Below are 25,792 nucleotides of genomic sequence, written 5' to 3'. Positions count from 1 at the left end.
AAATTATTGTTTAAAAAAAAAAAAAAGATTAGAGATTATGATAACTAAGATAACTTGAGCTAAAACGTAGGTCATGGTAACATAGCCAAATTAAAGTATCAAGTCCTTGGGCTATTTACTGATTTCAAAGAAAGCACATCAAGTTTTTATTTGTTTATCTATTTATTTTTTACTAAAGAAAGCACATCAAGTTAAATACTTATAAATTAATAAAAATTACTTCATATTTAAAATACTGATTTTTTTTTTTTCTTCTCCGAATAGGTGTATAAAAAGTCACAAAGGGAAATGACTTAGGCAAGGTTCACTTACTTTAATCACAACCCCTATGTAATACCCATTAAGTTAACTCACACAAAACGTGTTAACATACCTAAATAAGTATTCCGTAACACGCAACTCTCAAAAACATAAAAGGCATAAGAAACAACCTAACAAAAGAAAAGAAAAGGCAAAGAAGACAATTTCCTTAAGACTTTTAAGAGAAAGTAAACACTATCAAGATAACATCCAATTATATGTAAAAATGTTCACATATAATAGAACTCTCGTAAAGTAGATAATATCTAAGACATATACTTCCTCCGTTTTCTTTTACTTGCAACACTTCCCTAAAAAGGAAATGTCACAATACTTGCAACACACTATAAAAGAAAAGTTACTTTAGGGAAATACTATAATATATCCCTTATTTAAAGCACATGGCCCACTAAATTACACTCATAACAACCACTCATCCTATTTTAAGGTTTATTATATCATGTAAACCCACATTTCTTAATTACCGCGCTAAAGGATGTGTTGCATCTAAAAGAAAACGGAAGAAGTACATAACTAGCTTTATTAGTAAGTAGTAACTAATAATAAAGAAATAAGGGTGTTTTTCTTAGTCATGAATCTCGTGACACAAATTAAAGAGACCATGTTATGCTATGTTATGTTACACGAAACAAACCAATAATTGAGGCCATTGCACCATAATATTTCACCACCTCAACATTTTGATGTAGACTTTTCTTGTTGCAGAGGTTGAAAAATATTGATGGAATATAATTATTTTTATAGAAATATAAATTAAATATAAAATATCTTTTGTGGAGTATTTTCAAGAAATGTGGGTCCATAATTTAGACAAAGACTTCATTGTGTTTCTTCTCGTCCAAAGTCTCATAATAATGTGTCATCACCTTCCACCCCTGCAAATTGGTCCTACTTACATAAATCTGCAATAATAATAATAATATCTTTGCTCATCCATAATTTCTGATCAAACTTATATTCACATACAAGTTTGATAATTCATTACCTACTACCATTAAACATCCTACAATCTTGCATATCTCTATCACATATTGCCACGTGGTTTTCGAGATAAAATATCACTATGATCTTCGTAGTTCAGATCAAGGGTCAATTGAAAACAACCTCTCTATTGTCTATTTGTCGGGGAGGTACTTGAGTAAGTGAGTTTAGACCCCCTAAACACTGCCATGTTGGGGTAAAAGGGTAATGGTTTATCAATTAAATCATGAACGTATAGCATATCAGTAGGCTAATTTAGCACAATGAACAAGTTTTCGATCCATTTCATACACAATAAATTTGAGTTTAACTGCAAAAAAAATAACTGGAAAATCCCACATTATGGCACCTGATTGCAACCAAAGCACCCGTACATTCAAAAACTACTCTATTGTACAGATAGTTGTGTAGCAACTTATGTCTAAAAACAAATTCTTTGCTTTGACATGCATGTTCCTAGATAAGGTAAATAGAATGTATGATTTAGTAACTCTATGCAAAATGAATCTACAGCTAATTTACTTTGAAGTTTACGTTTCTATGTTGATGTGAAATAGATAAATTAATGCAGAAAGAGCAAACTACAGATCAATGATTGAGCCAACTGAGCCAACGTTGGCTAAAGGTAGCTAAGCGAGGCACTGAACACAAACCTATCTCAAGGATAACCATTATTGCTTTGATTCACTCTTTGAATTTCCACCATTGTTCGAGTCTTGTGCTTTTGGCTGCTCCTGTAGTGGATTGGACTGTAACTTATTAGGGTTGTTTTGGTTGGGTTGCTGCTGCTGCTGCTGCTGCTGGTACATTTGAGGATTGACAAAAAGCTGCTGCCCAAAACTCTTGGATATAGACTCGGCACTCAGCTCTCCTGTGGCTACCTTTAGGCGTTGGATTTCTGCTGTTAATGCTTCATTTAGAGCTGCCAAATATATCAAAATCACATTAGATTTGATGCTATACATACTACTTAGAGCAGATAAATCCTTTAAAGATCGCCAAATAAATGAATTAACTACCAATGATGCAAAGTTATCCAGAATATAAGCATATTTAGAATTAACAGTTTAACACCAACCTGTAATTCAGTCTCTTTCTTTTCAATTTCTTACCTTTTTAATCCTTTAGTTATTAAATAGGGAGGAGGGGGATTAGTTCAAATTAACAAAGATACGATGATTAAAAACAACTCCTAGACCAAAGACATTACAGGAATAGTTAAATAATTACTACGTATCATATTGATGCAAATATAGACTAACAGATAACAATCCCAATAACTTATAGAGCAAACTGCTTTCAGACACAGCCATATCCACATTAACTCTTACTGCTATCATTTCAAAATTGGAAATCATACCCTCACGAAGCTGAGCTTGTTGCTCCATCGCTTGTAGACGAAACTTCAGCTCATTGTTTTGGCTGGAAAGTCCGGAAGAATCCCTCTGTTCACAAAACAAAACTTTGATTAAGGCCACACGAACCATATGCAAACGAGTGCACATTTCTAAACCAGTAATCTCAGTACCTGCAATAATGTAAGCTGTGCAGACAAAGTTGTGGCTTCATTTTGTAAAGTTTGAACTTTGTGTTCCAATTCTGATATGTATCTCATTTTCCGCTCCTTTGAGCGAGCAGCTGACTGACGATTTGCCAAAATCCTGAAACGGAACATATACAACACAAATCTGAATAAGCAATGATCTCAAATCATCACCGCCTTGAAACAAAACCATACATGATCACTGTAGAGGATACCTTTTGGCACGTTTAGGGTCCGTTAAAGCAATCTCAGCTAACTTCTCATTTGCCATTATCTTCTTCAGTTCAGCCCCAGTAAACTCTCCGTTACCAAATTCCAAACTGAATGCACTGGAATTTCCATTTTCAGGATCCTTAAGAGAAAGCTGAGCAACACCAGTACTCGGAGAAGGAGGTAGCTTTGGAGATTCGTCACCAAAATTCATATTCCCTATGAAACTGTCCATCGAAATACTTCTGTAGTGTCTAGATGGTGCAGCCTCACCTACGGAACCCCTCTTTCGTTCACCAATCATTGGTCTTTGTCCACTGCTTCCACTCTCATTCACACTGCTTTCAGCTTCATTATCACTACTTTCACATCCATTCGTCTTGGACCCACTAGCTCGACTATCCAAATCATCTCGATTTTCATTACAATACTTGTCATCAGTCCCGGAAGAATTCATGGTATCAATGTTGTCCAGATCCATATACGCGGAAAGGATATCATCTACAACTTCACCTTCTACATTACCATCTCGCGTCTTATCCCAACTAGACTCCTTCTTAACTAACTGTGCAGGCTTGGTTGAAGTCACAAACTCTCCACCAGACAAAGTCCTCTCCAAACCACCATGACCTCCTCTTGGATTAGGAGATACCATTGGTGATGGCGGCGGAGATGATTGAAATATACTATCAAAACCAAAAGGAATATCACTTATAGAACGCCTATGCAATTTCCTTGGTGGCAGTCCCTCAGTGATATGAGCTGAATTACCCCTGCCAGACGGTGGCAACAACGAATTGCCACCGCCATCACGATTCTCCAATGAACCATTGGACAAATTAGTACTATCAGGAGCACTAGTAGGGGAAGTAGAGTTTTGGTAAGGCGACGGACTCAAAGGGGGCAACGAATCATTCATAAAAAAGGCCGGTTGCGACAACGATCGCGAATGAGACGGTCCACGACTGAAATTCTGTGAACCTGAGTGCTGAGAACCTGTTCTAGTAACTGGGATTTGTGAATAGGGTGACAGGGGTGGCATAGGAGGGTGAGATGGTGGTATCCCTGATCTTTTACCATTTTCAGAGTTGAAATTTTGCAAATTCTGGGAATTTTGAGGTAAAGGAGGTCGGATTTGGGATATATTCAATTGAGCTACATCAAGATGATTACTTGTTCTTGATAAAGCCCCAAATGGATTTTGAAGTCTATGCATCATATCAATATTACCCCTTTCTGTATCACCCATTTTGGATTATAAAACCCTAATAACACAAATTAAAACCCCAAATAATCAATCAATTTATCAGCTTTAAATTTCAACCCACAAAACCCCAAAACATCAGCTGAACCTCACTATCACACATAAACCTAGAGCAAAAAAAATACCCAACAAAATCAATTTAATCTTTTACCAAATAATCAAATACCCAGATGAAAAGAACAATCAATCGAGTAACCCAGATGATAAAAATCCAATCTTTTTCAGAAAACAAGAAAAACGAAAGAAAAGAGAGTGAAAATGGTGGTAAGAGTAACAGTACCTAGCAGCAAAATGAGGCATAAAATGGAGAGAGAAACAAAAAGTAATGCTGCAACACCAGCGTAAGTTAGCAAAGAAGCGTGACTCTAGTAAGACTAATATGCGCCTGATCGGAAAAAACCTTAAAGCAAGGCGGAAGAAGGGGTTCACTTTCTCTCACTAAACTTTCTCTCTCTTAAACTTTTGTTGTCTTTTTTTTTTTTTTTTTTTTTTGAAAGCAACTTTTGTTGTCTTAATGAAGGAGAAGATATCACTAAAAAATTATACTGGAACACGGATTTTCTGGTGACTAACGCGTGAATTTAATTAAAATAAGAAAAAGTTTTCAATTTTTTAATTTGATTTAGTTTCTCGCTCTAAATACAGTGTTTTTAGAAAGAGGGTGAGAAATTTGATTTGAATTTGGGTTTCATTCCGACCGCATTTGGACCTCATATACCCGTATTGATATCTTTCAAAATTTCAATCAATCAATCAAACTTATTCAATTCTTATTTTTCTATCCCCTCCATCTCCGCAGTATATAATGGGTTTAAAATACTTTTTTCATTTTTTGGTTTTTAATTATTGACATGTCTTTTTTAGTCACATTTGTCAATTCACAAATTAAATCATTAATATCCTTAATTACCTATAAGAAAAAATTATAAAAAGTTAATATTTTGAAAATATACATTGTGATGAATCTAACAAAATCTTGCTTGAATATATTTTACCTTAGAGCAAGTTTAGCCCCAAGTCTTAAAATTTGGATGTGACATTTTTGGTGGTACCCGTTGAAAATGATGTCATCAAATTCTTGTTAAGACTCACTAAGACTTAGGGCCTGTTCTCTTACGTTGAAATTAGTTCAGTTCAGTCCAGTTCAGTTCAGTTCAGTTCAGTTCAGTTCAATTCAGTTCAGTTCAGTTCAGTTCAATTTAGTTCAGTTCAGTTCAGCTCCTAATTTCCTTCTCTTATAAAATATTCATTTCAGTTCAGTTCAGTTCAGCTCCTAATTTCCTTCTCTTATAAAATATTCAGTTCAGTTCAGTTCAATTCAGCTCAGTTCAGTTCAAATCAGCTCAGTTCAGTCAATGAGAACAGACCCTTACACAAATTTATCACTTTAGCCCTAAGACTTAAATATTTGACATATTATACGTAGAAAAGTGTAAAAAAATATAATTAAAAAAAAAATTATAAAAATAAAAGTGAGGGGGTGAAGTGGGTCGCAATTTCAAGTCTTAACTTGAGTGTTAGAATTTCAAGACTCAACTTGAGACTTGCTTGAGATTTTTGATGAAAAATGGAAAAAGTCTTAAGCATATGTCTTAAACTTGCTCTTACATATAAATCACAAAATATGGTCAAAAGGAGGTGTGTGAACAGTGCTAAAGCTAAAACGTGTTAACTAGTACTCCCTCTATTTTTAAATACTTGCTTCATTTTTTCAAGCGCGGAGTTTTAGGAGAAATTAGAGAAAATAATAAAATATGAACGTAGTGGAGTAGGTGGAAGAATAAAAAATTGTAAAAAGCAAAAGTAGTGAAGAAAATTAGAGGAGAGAGAATATGAAATTAATAAAATTGATTTATGTTAGGTCGACTAGGTAAGAGAAACGAATTAAATATTGTAAAAGCAAAATGGAGCAAGTATTGAAAAACGGAGGGAGTAAAAAACAGCGGTAGTAATTTTCTTAGCACGCAATGTAAGATTATAAATTTTAGTTGTAGCCAATTAAATAAGTGATTATTAATTAATTTATTTTTTAGAATTTAATAATTCAAATGCCACACAAGCAAAATTGACGAATGATATTTTTAATTTTTAATTAATTAAATATAAAATATTATCTTTTGATATTAGATGTTTTATCTAAATATGTAACAGATTTTAGTACAAAAATAAATAATAATAATAATAATAATAATTAAAAATTCAAACAAATCGTGCATTGCACTGACTTCATCTAGTTGTTAGATACAATCGTATTAGTACAAAACTTGTCTATAGACCAGAAGTAATAACTTGTGAAAGTAGAATAAACATTTTGAAAATATAATTTCATCATCTTGAAAAACAAAAATGATACTTTGTAATACACCATTATCAAACGTGGTAAAGAATTTCGAATTCATGTGCGATTTTATAAATTGGGCCATTGGGACTCTGTGCGGTTGCACCGATCGCACCGCGTCTCCGTAACCCTGAATGTTATTATTACTTATATAAAATTTCCCGGTTGATTGTACGATTTTGTTGATTTATTTATCATTTAGTTATTTAATGTATAAATTTTGTCTAACTAGCTTTCCCCTTTCTTGTTTCCTTTGTGTTATTTTTCTCGTACTTCGTAAATTGTTCTAGTGTCATTTATTAAAATCTAATCTGAATAAAAAAGAAATATTAAAAAAATAAATAAATATTCTAATGCCATCTAATTTAAAAGTTTAAGAATAGTATTTAGTTCTTCGAAATCTAAATCGCTCTATTTTAAAAACTTACAAAGAGTAGTATATAAATAGAAATAGTGGATTTTTAGAGATAAGGTGCAATTCACTATTGAAAATTAATACTGAATTGTCTTTTTTGCCCTATTGCCTTGCATTTTTTTTTCTTACCTCTCTCATTCCATTGAAAAGTACACTGTTGTTCTCAACTCAATCAAAACAATTTTCCCTTCTTTGATCAACATCAATTCAAACCCTAATTCCTTAAACAGATTCAACACCCTCATTAGAGTGGCAAATTCTTGAAACCCAAAAATTATATGTATGCCCTAAAGGCCTAACCCTAGATTCCTCTTTTGATTTTATGGGTTTCCTTATTTTTCCAGATTATCAAGTTGGAAATCAAAGGATTATCAAATTGGATGCAAATTATAGCAACCCATTTTTTCGAGTTATTTAAATTTTTTTCAATTGGAACCAAAATCGAGGTGCCATTTCTTGAAACCTTCTACTGTCGAACAAGTATATTTCTCATGAAATAGTTGTTTCAATTTCATAGATTTAGGTGTATTTTTTTTCTATATTTTTAGATTTCGTTATACGTTAGACCTAATTTTCGATTTTCCCCAAATTTTTAATTTAGAATAAAACAATTGATTTTAGGAGAAAATATGTGTGATTATAATGCAGTAATCGCTACCAGTAACATGTGAATATGGATAAACGAAGCGTAAATGGGTGATTCGAACCGCAAATTGGCTAATCATCAACATTTGGATGAGATCCACTATTTCCTATTGATCAAACACTCCTGTTCACAATAGAAAATCGAGAAGATGGAAGAAGATGAAGGTATGACAACAATTTCGACGTAAAACAATAAAGGTTTAATTTTTAATTTTTTTTTTGTTGCTTTTTTTCAGTTTCATTGTTAATTTGATAAATTTTTAAATTTAATTTTTTGTGTTTGATTTAAAAACCTAATACACACTTTATCCTTTTATAGTTTGCATCAAATTTGAAGTTACTTCCAGATTGATAACTGATTATTATTTATTTTTTTTATTTCTAATTTATTTTATTTTTCGATTGATAATAAAGAACACGGAAATTTAAAGAGCTTTAGTAAGCTGATCTGATTAACGAAGAAAATGGATTAGATGATAATGCTTATCACATATTTAGTGAGTTTGATTGGAAATAAGCTCATTTTATTTGGTGGATGACACAATTTTATGCAGACATCTCATACAGAAGAGTAATCAAGGGTGCTTGCAATTTGTTATTTTGAAACCTATATTGTAGGTTATTGCGAGGCTTCAAAATGTAGAAAAAGATAAATACAGAGTCATAGTATCCAAAGGGAAGTTGAACAAACAGTGCTTACTCTTTTAGAACATACAAGGCTTCTGTGTGTGGTATGGTTTTGTGTGTATATATATGATGATTGGATGTCCATGTCCTATATTTATAGTTGTAGATGGAGCATTGAATAAATGGCCGGAAGATTCTAAAAACTCCTTCACCATTCTTGTATCCATAATGTTCTAGAAAATTCTCGAACCATGTTTCTAGTTACTTCCAATATAAAAAATTACCTAAATATTTTTAGTGGCTTGCATGATACAAGCTAGTAGAAAAATCTAGAGAAATGAGGAACAATATCAACCATGCTACATGTATTTGGAAGCTTCTAGAACATGAACAAATGCTCCACTAAACAATAGACCTAAAATTTGGGCCACACCCGAGTTCTAATACCACTTATGTACACCCTAATTTCCTCCCTACAAGCTTATCACTTGAGGGGGAGATTAATTGAAGTGAGTTGAACTGAACTGAAATGAACTGAATATTTTATGAAAGAAGGAAATTAAGTTAAGAATTGAACTGAACTGAACTTATTGGAGCTGAGCTGAAGTGAACTTAAAATAAGCTGAAGAGAACAACCTCTTAGATTGCAAGTGTGAGTTGTTGTCCCACATGGAAAATTAAACAAAGAACCACTAGTTTATAACCTAAGTGAGCTACATATTATATTGTCATATGATTTTGGAATGGAACCTCACTTACACCCAAATAATATAAGTTTTTTTTTTTCCAAAATATATAATATAGATTTTTCACAAAGTTTTAACTTATTTTTTTACTATTTACTTATCCTCAATATAAATACTACTATCATACCATGTTTCCTTGCCTAGTTGCCTATGTCCATTCTTCTTACTACATCATTTGTATACTATCTGTAACGATTAGACAATTTCTAGTAACACTTATGTCAAATCATTACCAATATATAATATGAAACCAAGGGATCACTATCGGGAGACTAGTGGAGGCTCGGTCTCCCCGGCCCAGATTTGCACCCCATGGTTTTTATCTTATGCCCCCCCTAAATTATTATATATATTATTAAAGACAAGCATGTAATATTAGTATAGCTTGTCTTGTTGGTTGGGTAATGGAGCATTTTCATAGCCCCTATGTGAAACGGAGATAGTATATTGTTACATACATTGTACAAAACTACAATCTAACTACTACTCCGTATTAGGATGGAGAAATTATATATGGATTTTTCTAAAGATTTTCACAGAAACATAATATTTCTTCAAAATTATACAATTACTTAATTTACAATAATGGTAGGTATTGAAAAGTAAATCATTTTTGTAAACTGTAATTCCACAGCTTAACACATAAGAAAACTCTTTTCCTACCAAAAACTTCATGCTTTGTCTGTAGATAAGCTCTAATCCTGCCAGTTGACATGACGTACGTGATTCTTAGTATGATTCGATATGGACGATACGCATATACAACGTAAAATCAAAAATAAATAAATAAAATAAAGCAAAAATTTCACATTCTTAGAAAAATCAACATCTAATAAAGTAGAATAAACCCACATAATTAGTAGGGTAATTAAATCACCCCACAAAAGGGTAAATCAGCCTCTAATTAGTTGTGTAGGAATTAATTAATTCAGAACTAATCATTATTGCTTAGATAGCCCTTTATAGTATAAATATAATGCCAAACTAAAATAATCTCCCATTCCAAATTGATCAATAAGTGATTAACGTTCTAATTAATTAATAAAAAGTTACTCAACAAAAGTGATTACTATTCACTTATCAGTGAGGTCTTCACCTAGTGATTAAGATTGAGGATATGTGTAGATTGATCACATGTTCAAACTCTCCACCCCCATTTATAATTTGTATTTCGTATTAATTGTATCTTATTCGCACCCAAAAACATTTGTTCTCAAGCGGAGGACTTTTTAAGGAGTATTAATATTAACACTAAGCTACTTGTATGTTCTGCCAAAAAAAAAAAAAAAAAAAAAAAAAAAATACTCACCTATACTGACTAATAATTTTGATACAAGGATAATTAATGGTAAGCTATGTGGAGTATTGATAAATGATTAAATGATATTTTTAATATGGAAATAATACGTACGATTCGTGATGGATGTCGGATATGTAAGATAAAAACATTAAATATGACATGTAAACTCAATTTCTTTAAAGCATCCCTCGGTCCTTATATGTGTTACATATTAAAATGGACAAGTAGATACAAATAAAGATTGGATACAAAATGCATGAAATAACAATCCAATTCACATCAATTGAAAGCCTTAACATTTGATTCATATGACATAATTGTATTTGTTCTCTTAGTACCCTAGTAACATAGGTGACAAATCAAAACTTTAGGAATTAGGATTGATACGATATAATTCTTGATGTATAGCATGATCCCGACCAAGCTAGCAATGGGAAACAATGCAACGGCCAGTGTTGCTAGTTCTTGGCCTAACAATAGTGGACTGTGGACCGACCTTTAATTGAATTTTATTTATTTATTTATTTAGCGAAGGGTATCGATCAATACAATTTACGTACAACAAAATGTTTTGCTCTATGTTTGACTTGATATTGTAAAGATTAAGAAATTATTACTGTACTAATGAACGTAAACACACGTGTTTAAGTATAAAATAAAGGTTTGTCAAAAAATATATATGAAGTATATACGTAGTATATAAAAAATAAAAAATAAAAAATAAAATAAAGGTGGCTTGTGAAGTTGTGAGCCCTCGAGAGTGGCCTATAAATCTATAACTTTGATATGCTCACCGTAATTAACGATTGACGCTAGCTTCACGATGTCATTAGAGACTTTAGAGTACTAATATTATTACTCCATAGTCCATAATAAGCTGCGTGCTAGCCTTTATATCATGATTATAGAAAGAAGGTTCTATCTTTTGCGAGTTAGATTTTACACCTAAAAGGAATTCTCATAAGCAATGACGGAGTTAGAAATTTCTGGTTATAATTGTGAAAGTAATATTGAAAAAAATTTAAAACAATCCAGTGACAAATAAATTGATAATCACAATTATGGGTCCGACCCTTAGGATTACAAGTTAGTATTATAACCCTCTTAAAAAAAAAAGTTCTTTATATATATTAAAGAATATGTATTTCCCACGTATATAGAATAAGATTTGGCATTTACTGACTAATGGGAAATAATTACTCTATAGATTATAAATTTATACTCCGTAATACGGAGTAGCTATTTTCAATCTTGGAGGAAAAGCACCTTAAGGTTTTGGAAAGTAATGAACTTACTTGGCCATCTACACTAATAGGTTGGTATCTTCGTTCAATAAGAAATTTTCTTAATCCCATATTATGATTTGATGTACTAATGCGGAGTAACTATTAACAAGACATAGACATAACATGTGCAACTAATAGGTGTATAGAAATCATTGGCACACTAATTAATATCATTAACAAGTAATTTCATTAAGCTAATATTAATAATTAGAAGAACAAGGTCCAAGTTACAACATCACATTTAATTTATGGCAAATTTAAGAATATGTTCATCATGATCGTAGATTCATGGGTTTAGAGTCTTCAAATCAAAATCAATTTTCTAGAAATTTGTACGACCAATATAACAATAACTAGTCTCATATTCATTATACAACTTATCTTATGTGAAATACAAAGCTTGAACTTTAAATTTCAAAATATACAGAGTAAAACCAGATGATCATATCGAACATACCATAAAGTATCAAAATCTATATTTTAATTTGGAATAATATTCCCGCTCAGACGATGAGCATTGTATTTGTATATGTGTTTTGCCTACCCAAAGTATTGGAATTGAATACCAAGATTAGGTAGCATGATAATATTTCAAAGATTTATCTATTAATCTATTATTATTATTATTATTATTATTATTATTATTATTATTATTATTATTATTATTATTATTATTATGCCATTTATTTATGCATATTACGGAGTAATATAGGGTCTGTTCTCTTACGTTGAAATTCAGTTTAGTTCAATTCAGTTCAGTTCAGCTCAGCTCAATTCAGTTTAGTTCAGTTCAGTTCAACTCCTAATTTCCTTCTCTTATAAAATATTCATTTCAGTTCAGTTCAATTCAGTTCAGTCAATCTCTCTAATATTTCTGACGGGCCTACAATAGTCACATTACAGTCTTTACGTCTTGCCAAGTAGTCTTAGTCCACTGCATAATCATCATTAATTTGTTAATTTAAAGACAAAGAAAGGTGGGACCCACAACTCCAAAAACAAAATTATCTAAACCTAACACAACTACATGCATAACGTGCGATGTCGTTTTTGACTGAATTCGGCCAACACAATCGTGCGTTTGTCTCAATTAGGAAACCTTTGCAACATTATTGTAACTCTTCTTTCTCCGGGGCCAAAAAAAAAAAAAAAAAAAAAAAAAGAGAAAAAAGTTTTTAGGTTTAGGGAAAAAAATAGAGAACAAATACATGTGTGATTACCATATTATTGGTGTTGTCAACGTGTGGTCTGGTTAACTTCATTTGGGACCCACATTGTTTGTTGAGGTATGGGTTTGGTAGAACTTCTTGGACTCTAGAAATGTGATTAAAACCTAGTTGATATAAAATGATTACCAACTAAGAAAATATTAGGCTTTGTTTAGCTTCATTATTAGGCTTTTAAGAATTATTTTACACTAGTAATGCTTTACGCCTTTACTAATGACTCATAGTATTAGAGGCTGAGAAGTTCTTTGGTATATAGAAATACTATTAGGCTAAAATGCTTTTTTGAATTTAAATGTAAGGTTAGAAACATTCGATTTACATCATAGGATATAATAGGAATGCACTTCATGACTTCAACACAAGAATAGAAAAATAGTTCTCACTTTTATTTTGTACACTACAATACATGAATAATTTTCGAATATGTTTTTCTACAAACATCTTAAAAAGTTTAAAATATGTTATTTTCTCCATTTTACTATAGACGACCTATTTAACTTATAATTTTACACACATTTAGCAATGTATTACATTAACAGTTATTTAATCAATGCAAAACTTATAAAAAAGTTGGCTCTTAATTTGTACTCATCGCAACAATATTGAAACTTTTAAAAATGACTTTTTTTTTTTTTTTTTTCTTACTTGTTTTACTTTAATACATAATGAGTAAAGGTCAAATGGATTATAAAAAAAAAAGTATAGAATTATTCTTAATGTAGAATTTTACTCGTAGAACATACCAGTATAACTTAAATTCTAAAGTGTGCATTGACAAACATGTTTAGTTAAAGCGGAACAACCATAATAACTCATACTTTTAAAACACTACCGAGTAAAACATAAGTGTTCACAATTCTGTGATCTTGGGCCAAATGTCCTTTATAAAACTCGTTGATATCAAATAATCAGGATGGGCTTATAGTTTTTTCTTAGTAAAAGTTTGGAACAAGAGAATACTACACAACAATATACTAATTAGTGAACACTAGACCCTAGTGTAGGGTCTACTACCTACACCCCCATGCAAAACGGTACCGTTTTACCCTTCCTCTCACTAACTCCTCACTTCCCATATACTATCCACTCAAGTTGTTACAGTAACCATTTAGCCCACACACTACATTATGAAAAAAAAAAAATTGAACCACCATTCAAATTCTCTCTCTTCATTCTTTTCATTTTATTTCTCCATTTTCCCTCTCATCAAAATCTTCAATTTTTGCAAATAAATTTCAATAAAAAGTTATAATTCTCTATAATAGTCAACCACAATGTCTAGTATATGAGACAAATTTACACAATCGCTGGAAAAAATACCAAAACAAAGTCGAAAATCGAAATTGTAAGTGTTTTTGTTGATTTTTGAAATGAAAACACAAGTATAATATCCTAGTTTTTTTTACTGATTTTTGTTGCAATTGTGTTTTCATGAAAAATAAAAGAAACAATCAGCTTGAAAATGTATCAACGTAAGTATGATGATATAATTTTACTTAATTTTGTAAAAATAAATGGGGAAAAAAGTAAATCTATGGTGTGTTATTAGTTTATAAAATTGCTGGACTCAAAAAATTAAAAAAAGAGTATAATTGTCGCAAATTTCTGGATGATTTAATCTATTTCGTATGAGTATAGATTTGTAAATTTAGTTCGTAGTGGAAAATTCTATTTTTTATGAATGTTCATTTTCAATTTGGTAAATGTTCATTTATATATTAGTACGGTATTATTCACATGTTAATAGATTATTAATATAATTAATGTTCATTTATATATTAGCACATGATCATTCACATATTAATGTTCGTTCTTTTTATATTGGAAGTGGAAAATTCTTTGATAAATGTTCATTTTTAATTGGTAAATGTTCAATCACATAATATTATATAATCAAATGCATATTAAGATACATTTATTAGAATTTAGATATATGATAAACATAATTTTATACTACTAATTAAAGCACCCAATTATATCATGAAGTAGTTAATTTTAGAAATTTAATAAGGAATTTCAATAAGAGTGTGTGCTATATTAGTATATTGTAGTTGTCATGAAAATGATTCTTACATACAATTACAATAAGGAGTGTGTGCTACCTTCAAAATTTTTCAATAACAAGTACAAAATTATAAATTTTATACATTTTTCATCTATGGTAAGGCTCCTTAATTAAATGTTCAACTATAAAAAATTGTATGTTCATTTACAAATATTAAATAAATATGTTCAGTTTTGAAATATTATATGTTCAATTACAAATATTAAATAAATATGTTCAATTTTGAAATATTATATGTTCAATTTTGAAATATTATATGTTCAATTATAAATAATTGTATGTTCATTTACAACCATTAAATAAATATGTTCATTTTGGAAAATTATATGCTCAATTATAAATAATTGTATGTTCATTTACACTATTAAATAAATATGTTCATTTTTAAAATATTATATGTTCAATTATAAAATTATACGAGTATACTGTTTATAAAAAAATTTTAAAACTATACATTTCTCATTAAAATCAGAAGCAAGCTTTATCAATGGTGATTTGAGCTTCTTTATATTTTTCCTGTTTCTTAATCCTTTGCACTTTCCCCCTCTAACCCACTCAACTAATTAATCCACAATAATCATTGTTGTCTCATTGCCCCACGACCACTTATGTCTCGCTGAAGCCGCTATCACCGCTGCCACATAACCACCATCATCTCGCCACCACCGCTGCCATAACAACTGCAATTTGTTTGTAATTGCTTTGAATAGGCTTGTAATTTGCTTATTGAGTTGATTTGTGATGTATCCATTTTATATAGTATTTTACCCCCGTCCCTTGGTCATAATTAGTAGTGTTTTTGGCTCTTTAGAGCCACTTTTATTACTAATTGGTGTTTTCTAGTGTTTTCGTAGATTTGGTTGACTTTTGCAGGGATTTATGCTTTTGGAGTATTTTCCCGAGATATTTAGGAGCAATCACGAGCACTGGAGAAGCACGACCAGATTTTATAGCCCAGGGCCGGTTGGAGCCATCGAACCGGTGATTAAGGGCTCGGTAGAGGTGATACCGGGGCGTTTGGACCGAGTATTCAAGACCCAAAGAGGAAACCTAGATTGGCCCGAAGAATTGGAGCCCAATCGAAGTCCAAATATTGGCCGAAATGATCCGCCCGGCCAAAAAGGCTGGCGCCCGGAGGCGCGCCCGGCCGGGCGGGAGAAGCGCCCGGTGACGCGCCCGGCCGGGCGCGAGATAGCTATTAAAGATAAAAAGGCGCGCCCGATCGGGCGGTGCCTCGCCCGATCGGGCGCGTGTTTATTTAGGAGACGATTAACGTCGTTTTAATTTGTTTTAGTTTAGGATTTTTGTACGGAGTATAAATACTCCTCCGTAATACGTTTTTAGATTGTCTCTTCTTTTGGGGGATCTTCTTCTTCTTCTTCTCTTAATCCTTTCTCCTAGACTTTCTCTCTCTACTTAGTTTTCTCTCTCTTAATCTCTCTCTAAACTTTTGTTCTTATTTCTTTGATTAATTCCAGATTTACTTTGGTGACGATTTCTCTTCCCTTAATCTTAGTTATTTATTTTATTCCTTTGATCATGATTTATTTTATTGCTTTGCTTAGTCTATATTTAATAATGTGTGAGTAGTTTAATTTCTAGGGTTCATGGGGATCTAATAAATGATATGAAGGGGTAAATTATTGTTGTTGATTATTAATGCTAGATTAATTTCCTATTGATTGATTTAATGCTCTGTGACTAGATTAGGCCTATCTTTTATGCATGAGTTTGACAATATTGATTCAAGAATCGAGAGATGAGAATTAATGTTTAGGTCTAGTTTCAATAGGCAAGTTAATTTATAAATGGTTAAGTCAAGATTCGAGAGATGAGATTTAATACCGATAAATTAATCATGTGGTTGTAATAAGTAGCGAGAGCCCTTTACAATCTGATTAATTGATGCATTGATGATTGACTATTATTGATTGTTGGTATTGCATGATGATTTCTTATTGGATTGTTTTAATGTTTTACAATTGCGGCTTGTAAAAGTATAGCAATATTAAATTGATGAATCGAGCAGATGTTAATTTGATATTAAAGGCTATTTTCAATAAGAACTTAGATCTAGTAAATTGCGAGAGCCTGTTAGATCTATGTTGGTTAATAAATTGCGAGAGCCTGTTAATCATGTTATTTATGCAATGTCAATAATTGATTACCCTATTTTACCCCGGAATATTATTTATTGGTGAACCTATGCCCTAGATCCTTTTATATATTATTTTCTCCCTTTTCCTACTCTTTTTAGTTTAGTTTCATATTCAACTTTTAATATTGGTTACTTAAATAATTTAGATTATAATATTTAATTAGGAGTAAAAAGACTTGTTTCCCTGTGGAGATCGACCCTACTTCCCTATCTACTTTAGTTAGTGAATTAGGTAATTATTTTTGATTAGGGGATACGACTTTACCCTGTCAATTTGCTTGTGAGTTAGGATCATTAATTGCTTTTTTAGTTTTTTGAAACACAGGGTCATCAATTGCTTTATAATAATTGATACCATGGAAATCTCTTCACACTCTTTATTTTATATGAGTACACTAAATTTTTACATGGAATTGAAACTCAAAACATTGAATTAACTTGCAACGGTATATAACAAAAAAGAAAAAAAGAAAGTAAACACAAAAAAGAACAAAATGACGTCACTTGGGGAGGGGGGTGTAGGTAGCAGAAGCTACACCAGGGTGTAGTGTAAAATTTTCAACAATATACACTGCACCCACGGTGCATCATATATTGGCGAAGCAGTCCATTTATCTACCCAAGAGGCCAATCAAATTTTAGCCCAATATGTTAGCCAGTAGGCCCAACTGTCTTCTTTTATCATGTAAAATTCAGGTCAATCAGTAAAATATTATTTTATTTTATTTTTTTGAATGGGAAAGTCATATAATATTCGTTGTATAAGTATATATATATATAAAAAAAAAAGAGTACATTTTGCCATTTAAATCAAAAATAATGGCCTAATCACAGGTAAACAATGTTGGAATAGGTCACAAGGTCTGAGAGACTGAGACTACTATGGTCTGAAAATTTGCTATATGGGTTGAGAGAAAGCCACCCAACCCAAGGTTAAATGGGTTGGGTTTAAATTTTCAGCCCAAGTGAATGAGAATTGTTCGGTTGGGATTTTGTACTTCAGGTTTTCTCAATTTTGCACTTCCAAGGGGGTACAAAATACATGTAATGATGGAATTGGGCTGCTCTAGCTTGAGGCACAACATTACCGACACATAATTGGGCTGCTTAGATCGTGGGCGGGCTTGTACAAATCACATTTTTGTAGAAAAAGCACGACAGTGATATGAAATGTATAATATATAGTGAGAATTTATCTAAACACATAAGTATGCCATGATACGATTGAGATGTTGGCATGATTTAATAACGAAACATCCATTTGAAAATTGTGGCAAGATATTGTATGACGACATGTAGCTACTAGCTAGTTAACCAAGAGCCTAATCAACCCTAGCACATGGATTCGACACTGCATGGCCAAAGCCCTCAATGGCTCTATCCAGTTCAACTATTCATTTTATGTGTGTATTGAATTGGATATTTGGCATTTTTTTTTCGATATTTATAATTTTATTTGGAGACATGGAGTCATATGGTCCATATAATGTGCCAGTTCACTTTTGCTCTAGATTTATACGCATTTCATAGAGGTCACACTCAACTAAAGTGGTAACAACTTTCTTCTTAGAATTTTGTGCTTTGAAGGTTCTACCACAAATATGTGAAAAAATGGTGACTAGTAAAACACTTAATTATGAGATTTGAAGTTTTGAACATGAAAAGTCTATTGTGTTGGACCTCAATAATGACAATCAATTAGCCAAAACACTAGGAAAATACTATTTTGTAGTCTTATTTTTGTTTGATTCTTTTCAACTAAATTACTACGTAGTATCCAACGTGCTTGAATTGTTGTATAGAATGCATTTGTCGGAAATAAGGACGGACCTACACTGGCTATAAATAATTACATATATACAGTTAGTTCATGCATATATGTATATATATAGCTATTCTTTGGGTATAAACATATTCCGTCTTGGAAGTATAAGTACAATATATATACAAACATAATGTACCATTAGGGAATGAGATAGATGTAAGCAATGCAAGTTGAACCAAGTAATTATTAACTTATTCATGCTAATCTTGATACTCAAGTTTGAAAACTAAGCTCAATTGAATTTTTACATGTTCGATTGAGCTTGACTTGTGCTGCTTTTAATTGTTTGAGCTAGATATCCATTTGTATTTTGTTGTTCATTTCAACTTGTCTTGTGAGTTATTCGTTTAAACTCAACCTTTGATCAGATATTTCAATGAGCTTTAGGGTTTAGGGTTTAAGAGAGCAATTTTAAATTTAGATGTATGTAATTGTCTACATAGTCATATAAAATATCTTTAATATTCTACAACTCAAGCTAATAGAAATATAGAATGAGTGATGTATAAAGATCATGAATGAAAGAATTTATCAACAATGAACAATCACAAGCAAGTTGTATGTGAGCTTAGACGAGATTATGTTAAGTTACTTGTGAGCTTAAACATGTTGAATGTTAAGTTGTTGTTTAAACAAACATGTTCAACAAATGAGTTTAATTTTTATCTGGATTTGTTTGTTGAGCTTTGTTCAATCAATTTCATTTGAATTTTAATTATTTACAAATATATTAAGCTAATGACATCCCTAAGTATCATATTTATGGAGTATCATTCAATGAACATCCTAGTTTATTTGTACATGAACTTTCATATTGCCAAATTTAAGGTGTGACTTAAAATAAACATTCATCATATCATATGGAAGTAATAATGGAACAAATTGAATGGTTCAAGGAAATTTTAGAAATAATGCCTTAGGAAAAGTCAAACGACTTGTTGATGAATCTCATTCAATTCATTCTTTTCAGACTCTCACCTTCACCGTCCGATTTTGACGTGGGCCCCAGATTCTAGACGAGGAATGAAATCAACGGTAGTGATGAAACAGATGCACCTAGTAGAGGGAGTTTAATCACAAATAGATGCATAGCGTAGCAGTCTTAAGTTGACCGTCCAATCATATTAACCATAGTTTACTTGTGACTGTTGACCTACAAAAATAAAACAAGTATACACTCAATATCAAACATGGAATTGAAAGTGCTAAGAAAAATTTGGATTTGTTACATGGAAATTCTTGTGTTGGGTATGTTGTTGAAAATGCTTTGATTTTTCAAAATACAACTAGTGTGGTGTGGCTTAGTTAGTCTCCATTTGGATTAGTCTTCTCAAGTCAATATTATATTAGAAGATAACATTGGACATAACATAACATAAAATTTTAGGAGTATATATAATTGAAATTAAGCTAAAAGTAATTAGCTAAATACGATTAAAATACTTCGTAAGAAAATCACTATATGAAAGGATAAGGTGACATACATACGGAGTTGTTTGGTAGAAGTATTTAATTTGTTTTGAAAGTTTCATATATGACATTTTTGATGTAATTTTCTCATACAATCGATGATGTCGAATAAACAAGCACTTAATTAAAATTGTAGATGCGTCCTTGATTTCAACTTAACAAAACACCATTTAATGTTAGCGTGTACTTGATTTTGACTATACAAGCACTCACATCGGTTTGGATTATCAATGAGATTCACACAGTCATACCCTTAGCTGTTAGCTATTACAATGCATATACTCCGCGTATATATTAAAAGACTACACCAACACAATAAGACTGATCAGTGTTTGTGTACTTTTTTCTACTTATTATTGATAAATAACTATTTTTCTTGAAATTAAAACAGCAATTCACACAATTTTTTTTTTATTTATGGTTCAAAATTTGTTTCCACAATTCCACACATTTTATTACAAAAAGTGAACACTAGCACAAGTCAAACTACATGAATACGTATTGTACATAACTTATAATCATAATACCATTACATTTGAACCCACCACTCACAAAGAAGAAGAAATAAAAGTGGATGATCCGGAACGACCACTCGGATGCTCCGGATTATCATTCAGCAACCCATTTAACTCCTTAACAAAAATCTCCATAGCATTACTAGGCAAACAAAGTGGTACCACAATTCCTTTTTCTCCTTTCTTATTTTTGAAAGGGATATAAAAACTAGCAACTCCAGGTATCGCCCCGACCCCACCTTTAGCGGGTCCACCATAAGCGGGAGGACCCCACCCATAGTCAAGATCCGCAAACCCGGCTCGTGTAACATCCGAAACCACGAAAGTTCGGACTACAGTGAAGTGGGGCCTACCCTTGAGGACCATGAGGTCAGCAAGTGATTGCATGTACTCATGTGACACTGCAGCTTTGGTCTTCTTAACGAGCTCTAAGGCGTACCCTATTGGGTTGTTGGATAGTTTGCTTGCAGAGGAGATGGCTACCGGGAACGCGAACGCGTTCCCGTAGAAACCCGAGGGGAGAGGTGGGTTGAGTAAGGGTCGGGCATTAAAGATGCACATTATTCGGACTATTTCTTCCGGGTCGGGTTGTAGGGCGATGGTACGACATCTCCATAAGCATGCCGTGAGAATTTCGAATGTTGATGATTTTACATGTGGTGGGACGAAACGCTTTAAAGCAGCTATCTCCGTAGGTCCTGATTAATGAAATAATTTAGAAATGTTACCAAATAAGGCGAAATATGGTTAAATTTAAAGGAAAATGTTATACATAGCCCTTAGGGTTACATATAAGCATTAAATTTACACTTGAAAATCGTAAAAAGTTAAGAAATTATTAAAATATAAACACTAATAACACTGATTTAGGTCGATGTTATAAGTTTAGATATACAAAATCTAGCTTAAGTACTTAGGCCTATACAAAAGTACAAATCTATTGATATAAAATATACTATTCCCTAATTTTTGTCCCGTTACAATTAGGTGGTAGTATGCTAATTGAGTAAATTGATAATCGGTAAAACATGTTAGGGATACTATAAATGACAACTATACTTGTTGAGCTTTCAATTGAACTAAAAGTTGACATTAATTGTAATTATTATTTTGGTAGGAGAATCTAATGTTTAAATACCAGCTACTACTTGGACTAATAAAAGGAGGAAAATATGAAACATACCAAAGAAAAAGGACTTGTGAACCATATCATCCAGAGGAATAATAGTACCCTTAGTGTCGGCTATCTCTTCATATTCGCGGTGCTCACAGGTTGCTCGTGGTGGATCACGAGCGCATAGACGGTGGCGCTCCCATGCGGGCTTAATCGACGGTGATTGGGCCCCACGAGCGAGCTCGGCCACTGCATTCATGAATTGAACTAGGCCCGGTGCATCAGCCATTGTGTGGTTCAATCTTAGTGCTAATATGAACCCACCACATTTGAGTCTTGTCACCTATTCAAAAAAGAAAGTGATGTCTCATATGGATGTTCATCGCTGATAATTAATTGTTACAACTATTTTGAATGATTCAAAAAAATTTCCTTAAGACTTTCTTTTTTTTAACAAAGTAATCTTTAAGAAAATTTGCAAATTGCAGCCATTTAAAAAAAAAAAACTGCAAATTGCAGCCCAAAAGTTCATATAAATTGTAAATTGTAGCCGATTCAACTTTTTCATCAGTTTACAAGTTGAAAAATCTTCGATTAGGGTTTTAGGGGCCATTTTAGTCCTTAAGGACCCAAATTGATCTCGGAATTAGCATAAAAATGACGCAAGTATCTCGTTTTGCGTAACAAAAGTGTATCGATTTGTGGAAACTGTAAATATGAGACACTTACGTTATTTTTTTGCTAATTCGAGCTCAATTCGGTCCATTAAAAACTAAAATGACCCCTAAAACCTTAACCGAATATTTTTCAACATGTAAACCGATGAAAAAATTGAATCGGGCTGCAATTTACAATTTATACGAACTTTTAGGTTGCAATTTGCAAAAAAAAAAAATTAAATGGCTGCAATTTGCAAAATACGAACTTTAAATGGCTGCAATTTGCAAATTTTCCTAATCTTTATAACTTGTACAAGTATTATTTTACCCACATTTGGCCCATTATTAGTCATCACTTTTCACATTTGTATAAATCACATGAGAATATGGGATACTTTGTCATTATTCTTTTACAAAGAAATAATGTAACACACAATTACAGGTACTTAATTAAGTGTTGCGATTTTAGTGAATGAGAGGATATGTAAGGTGCATTGATATTGTGATAATGATAAGAAGAGAAATCAGGTTAGGACGTAACAAACATGATGTTGATTATTGACGCCTAATTCACATACTTAACACCTAATTCTTGTTAATAGTCTAACAAATGTATGATTATGTCTAATATGTATATAACATTTTTTTTTTTGGATCTCATTGAATTTGTAGTTGGCCACATTGGAAGTATGGGTAAATAACGTTAATTCCTATAAATGTTACTCGTAAATTTAGCCGCAGGGAGTCATAAATTCATTATTACTGCTCCAATGTTCCATTATTGCTACGTACCATTCAGACAAGTAGATAAGCAATTACTCCATATATATATATATATATATATATATATATATATATATATATATATATATATATATATATATATATATAATTTTTTTAGGATACCCATCCGGATCACTGGAGCTTAGTTCAAACTACATTCGGATCCGACCTGGGTTGCACACCTAATTTATGGTGGGTGAATTTTTCAACAAGAGTTTCTGCATACAATAATGCTCGAATCCGAGACCTACTTTAAGCGACATCAAGTTTCTTACCACTTCATCCAACTCTTATTGATATTACATTATATTATTACCTTCAATGAATGCAGAAAATTTATTAATGTTGCAGTCAATTTATGAATGGTCAATAGTTTACCTTTGATTTGAGGACCACTGCACATATTAATTAATGTTGCAGTAACACTATGCCGGTAAAGAGCTTTTTGAAAAGCTTTTAACTTATTGAGCAATATTAGAGGTTTGACCAATTTAAAAAGCTAATTTGGGTGTTTGGTAAATAACTTATTAAAAGAACTTTTTGGTTCCAAAAAACTCTTTTTGAAAAAGCTCATTTTAAGAGCTTTTTACAATTAGCTTATTGAAGAATTAGCTTTTTGGGTATTAAATACATTGAAACAGCTAGTAATAAATAACTATTTACCAAACACTTTTACACAATCAGCTATTTACAACTAGCTAGTCAAATAAACTCATATAACCAGCTAGTCAAATCAGTTAATATAATCAGCTATACCAATCAGCTAAAAGCTAATTAACAAATAGGGCCTATGTGTAATTCACTTGAACCAATTTGATTTAATTTGCCTTGGTTTGGTTTTTTAAATTGACTACTAAAACTCGTCAAAAAAAAAAAAAAAACCTAATCATTTTTTCATTTAGATTAAAAAAAACATTAATTTTAAATATCTGATTTGCCATGTTAGGTATGATCATCTTACAATGAAGTAAATATTTGCATAAATAAGCGAAACAGAAAATTGCATGAAGCCTGTAAAGCAGTAACCAAAGATGTTTATCTGTACAAATTATTTTTTGTCGAGTAAAGTTGAAAAGATATAAAATTGATGTGACTATAATACATTAATACACATGATGTTGTTACTTGTAAGAGTGAATTGACCATTATAAAGGTTTATTTTACTACTCTATTTCTTATATTGCCCACTTATAACATTCTAAGGGCTTAAAAACTTTGATTCCGTTACTAAGAAATAACATACTTCGTATTATATTGCATGTGAAATTATGTTACATTTTTTCAATGTCTACAATTATTAACTTCTTACGGAGTAAAATTTTACACGGAATTGAAAATATTAACATTGCAAAACATGTTTGAGAATTGAGAAACCGTTAATTATGAAAAATCAAATGGCATAATCTTTAAGTAATGGAGGGATTATGCAATTGTTGCGTGCTCATATAGTCATATACCACATATATGAGACTCTCTTGTTTTACTACGCATTTAATTAACATATTTTAACAATATCACTTATAATTAAATATATACTTTATACACAAATTACCTTTTACTTCTAAGTTAATTGATTCTTATTAGATTAACCTCGATATTTTTACTTTTATGACTCCATTTTTTTATAACAAATTAATAAACTATTTAAATTTTACATTGAATATATTTTAAAGAAAAGTGTGTCAACTAAAAAAACCCGTAAGAAATCAAGCTCACAATCTAAATAAACCATACTAAAAACGAAATGTTGAATTACCTGGATGAGAATCAAAGGAGTATCCAAGACATCAGTAGAACCAGGAACATCAAAAACCAATTCTTCCAAACGAGGAAAAGGCGGTTGAAGAGCATCACCAAAATCTTCAAGACTAACATCAGCATCAGCCTCAATAAACATGATCCCTTCTCCATTACACTCTACTACCAACTTCCTCCCGGCTTTCTCCCTAAGCCGCCCCGCAAACGGGTAATACCACACTAAGGCCTTTGCGACGGCCTCCTTGATCACTCTGGCCGGGTCCCGGCCAGAGTGATTCTCCTCCTTCCGGTAAAATTGTATTACCGGAATTTGGAACCGGAGGCCTTCTTGGTCATCGATATCCGAGAGTTCTTTGAACTCGTACGGGGTGGGCCTAGCCGGAGCGATCAGCTCCGGGGCCCGCCTCGCAATGTTAAACATCAAGGATGTTTTTGTACCACCTATGGAATGTGCCATATTGTGTAATAATGTAGTGTGGAGTATTACTAGAGTGAAAGAGAGATGAATAATAATGTAGTTTGAGTTGGGTTTGTGGAATA

The 25,792-nt window shown here is 32.0% G+C and overlaps 2 protein-coding genes across 3 annotated transcripts; both read right to left on the bottom strand.

Moving 5' to 3' along the window:
* Window positions 1-1,566: 1,566 nt before the first annotated feature.
* LOC145558904 (bZIP transcription factor 29-like) lies at window positions 1,567-4,977 on the bottom strand. 2 transcript variants are annotated; one of them, XM_081620271.1, is made up of 5 exons: window positions 4,600-4,977; window positions 3,061-4,426; window positions 2,831-2,963; window positions 2,663-2,747; window positions 1,567-2,224 (listed from the first exon to the last, which is right to left on the bottom strand). In XM_081620271.1, the coding sequence occupies exons 2-5, from the start codon at window positions 4,302-4,304 to the stop codon at window positions 1,974-1,976; spliced, it is 1,713 nt and encodes a 570-aa protein (XP_081476397.1). In that variant the 5' UTR covers window positions 4,305-4,426; window positions 4,600-4,977; the 3' UTR covers window positions 1,567-1,973. The 2 variants fall into 2 exon arrangements, with proteins under 2 accessions (XP_081476397.1, XP_081476396.1); XM_081620270.1 differs by having other exon boundaries at window positions 3,061-4,977.
* A 15,840-nt stretch (window positions 4,978-20,817) lies between these two features.
* LOC145558903 (benzyl alcohol O-benzoyltransferase-like) lies at window positions 20,818-25,792 on the bottom strand. Its single transcript, XM_081620269.1, has 3 exons — window positions 25,251-25,792; window positions 22,122-22,395; window positions 20,818-21,636 (listed from the first exon to the last, which is right to left on the bottom strand). Exons 1-3 carry the CDS (start codon window positions 25,707-25,709, stop codon window positions 20,972-20,974), a joined length of 1,398 nt encoding a protein of 465 aa, XP_081476395.1. The 5' UTR covers window positions 25,710-25,792; the 3' UTR covers window positions 20,818-20,971.

The sequence above is a fragment of the Chenopodium album genome, chromosome 9 (assembly GCF_948465745.1).
Source record: "Chenopodium album chromosome 9, dcCheAlbu1.1, whole genome shotgun sequence".
In the NCBI taxonomy this organism is placed as follows: domain Eukaryota; kingdom Viridiplantae; phylum Streptophyta; class Magnoliopsida; order Caryophyllales; family Amaranthaceae; genus Chenopodium; species Chenopodium album.
The sequence above is the reverse complement of the archived record's forward strand: the minus strand, read 5'-3'. Positions and strand labels throughout refer to the sequence as shown.

Coding starts and splice junctions, on each gene's coding strand:
- LOC145558904 (XM_081620270.1), bottom strand. CDS start 4,304: ATGGGTGATACAGAAAGGGGTAATATTGATATGATGCATAGACTTCAA. Junction 2,964..3,060: donor GACCCTAAACGTGCCAAAAG/GTATCCTCTACA, acceptor GTTCCGTTTCAG/GATTTTGGCAAATCGTCAGT. Junction 2,748..2,830: donor CACAGCTTACATTATTGCAG/GTACTGAGATTA, acceptor TTTTGTGAACAG/AGGGATTCTTCCGGACTTTC.
- LOC145558903 (XM_081620269.1), bottom strand. CDS start 25,709: ATGGCACATTCCATAGGTGGTACAAAAACATCCTTGATGTTTAACATT. Junction 22,396..25,250: donor CTCCTTTGATTCTCATCCAG/GTAATTCAACAT, acceptor TTTTTTGAATAG/GTGACAAGACTCAAATGTGG. Junction 21,637..22,121: donor TCACAAGTCCTTTTTCTTTG/GTATGTTTCATA, acceptor TTCATTAATCAG/GACCTACGGAGATAGCTGCT.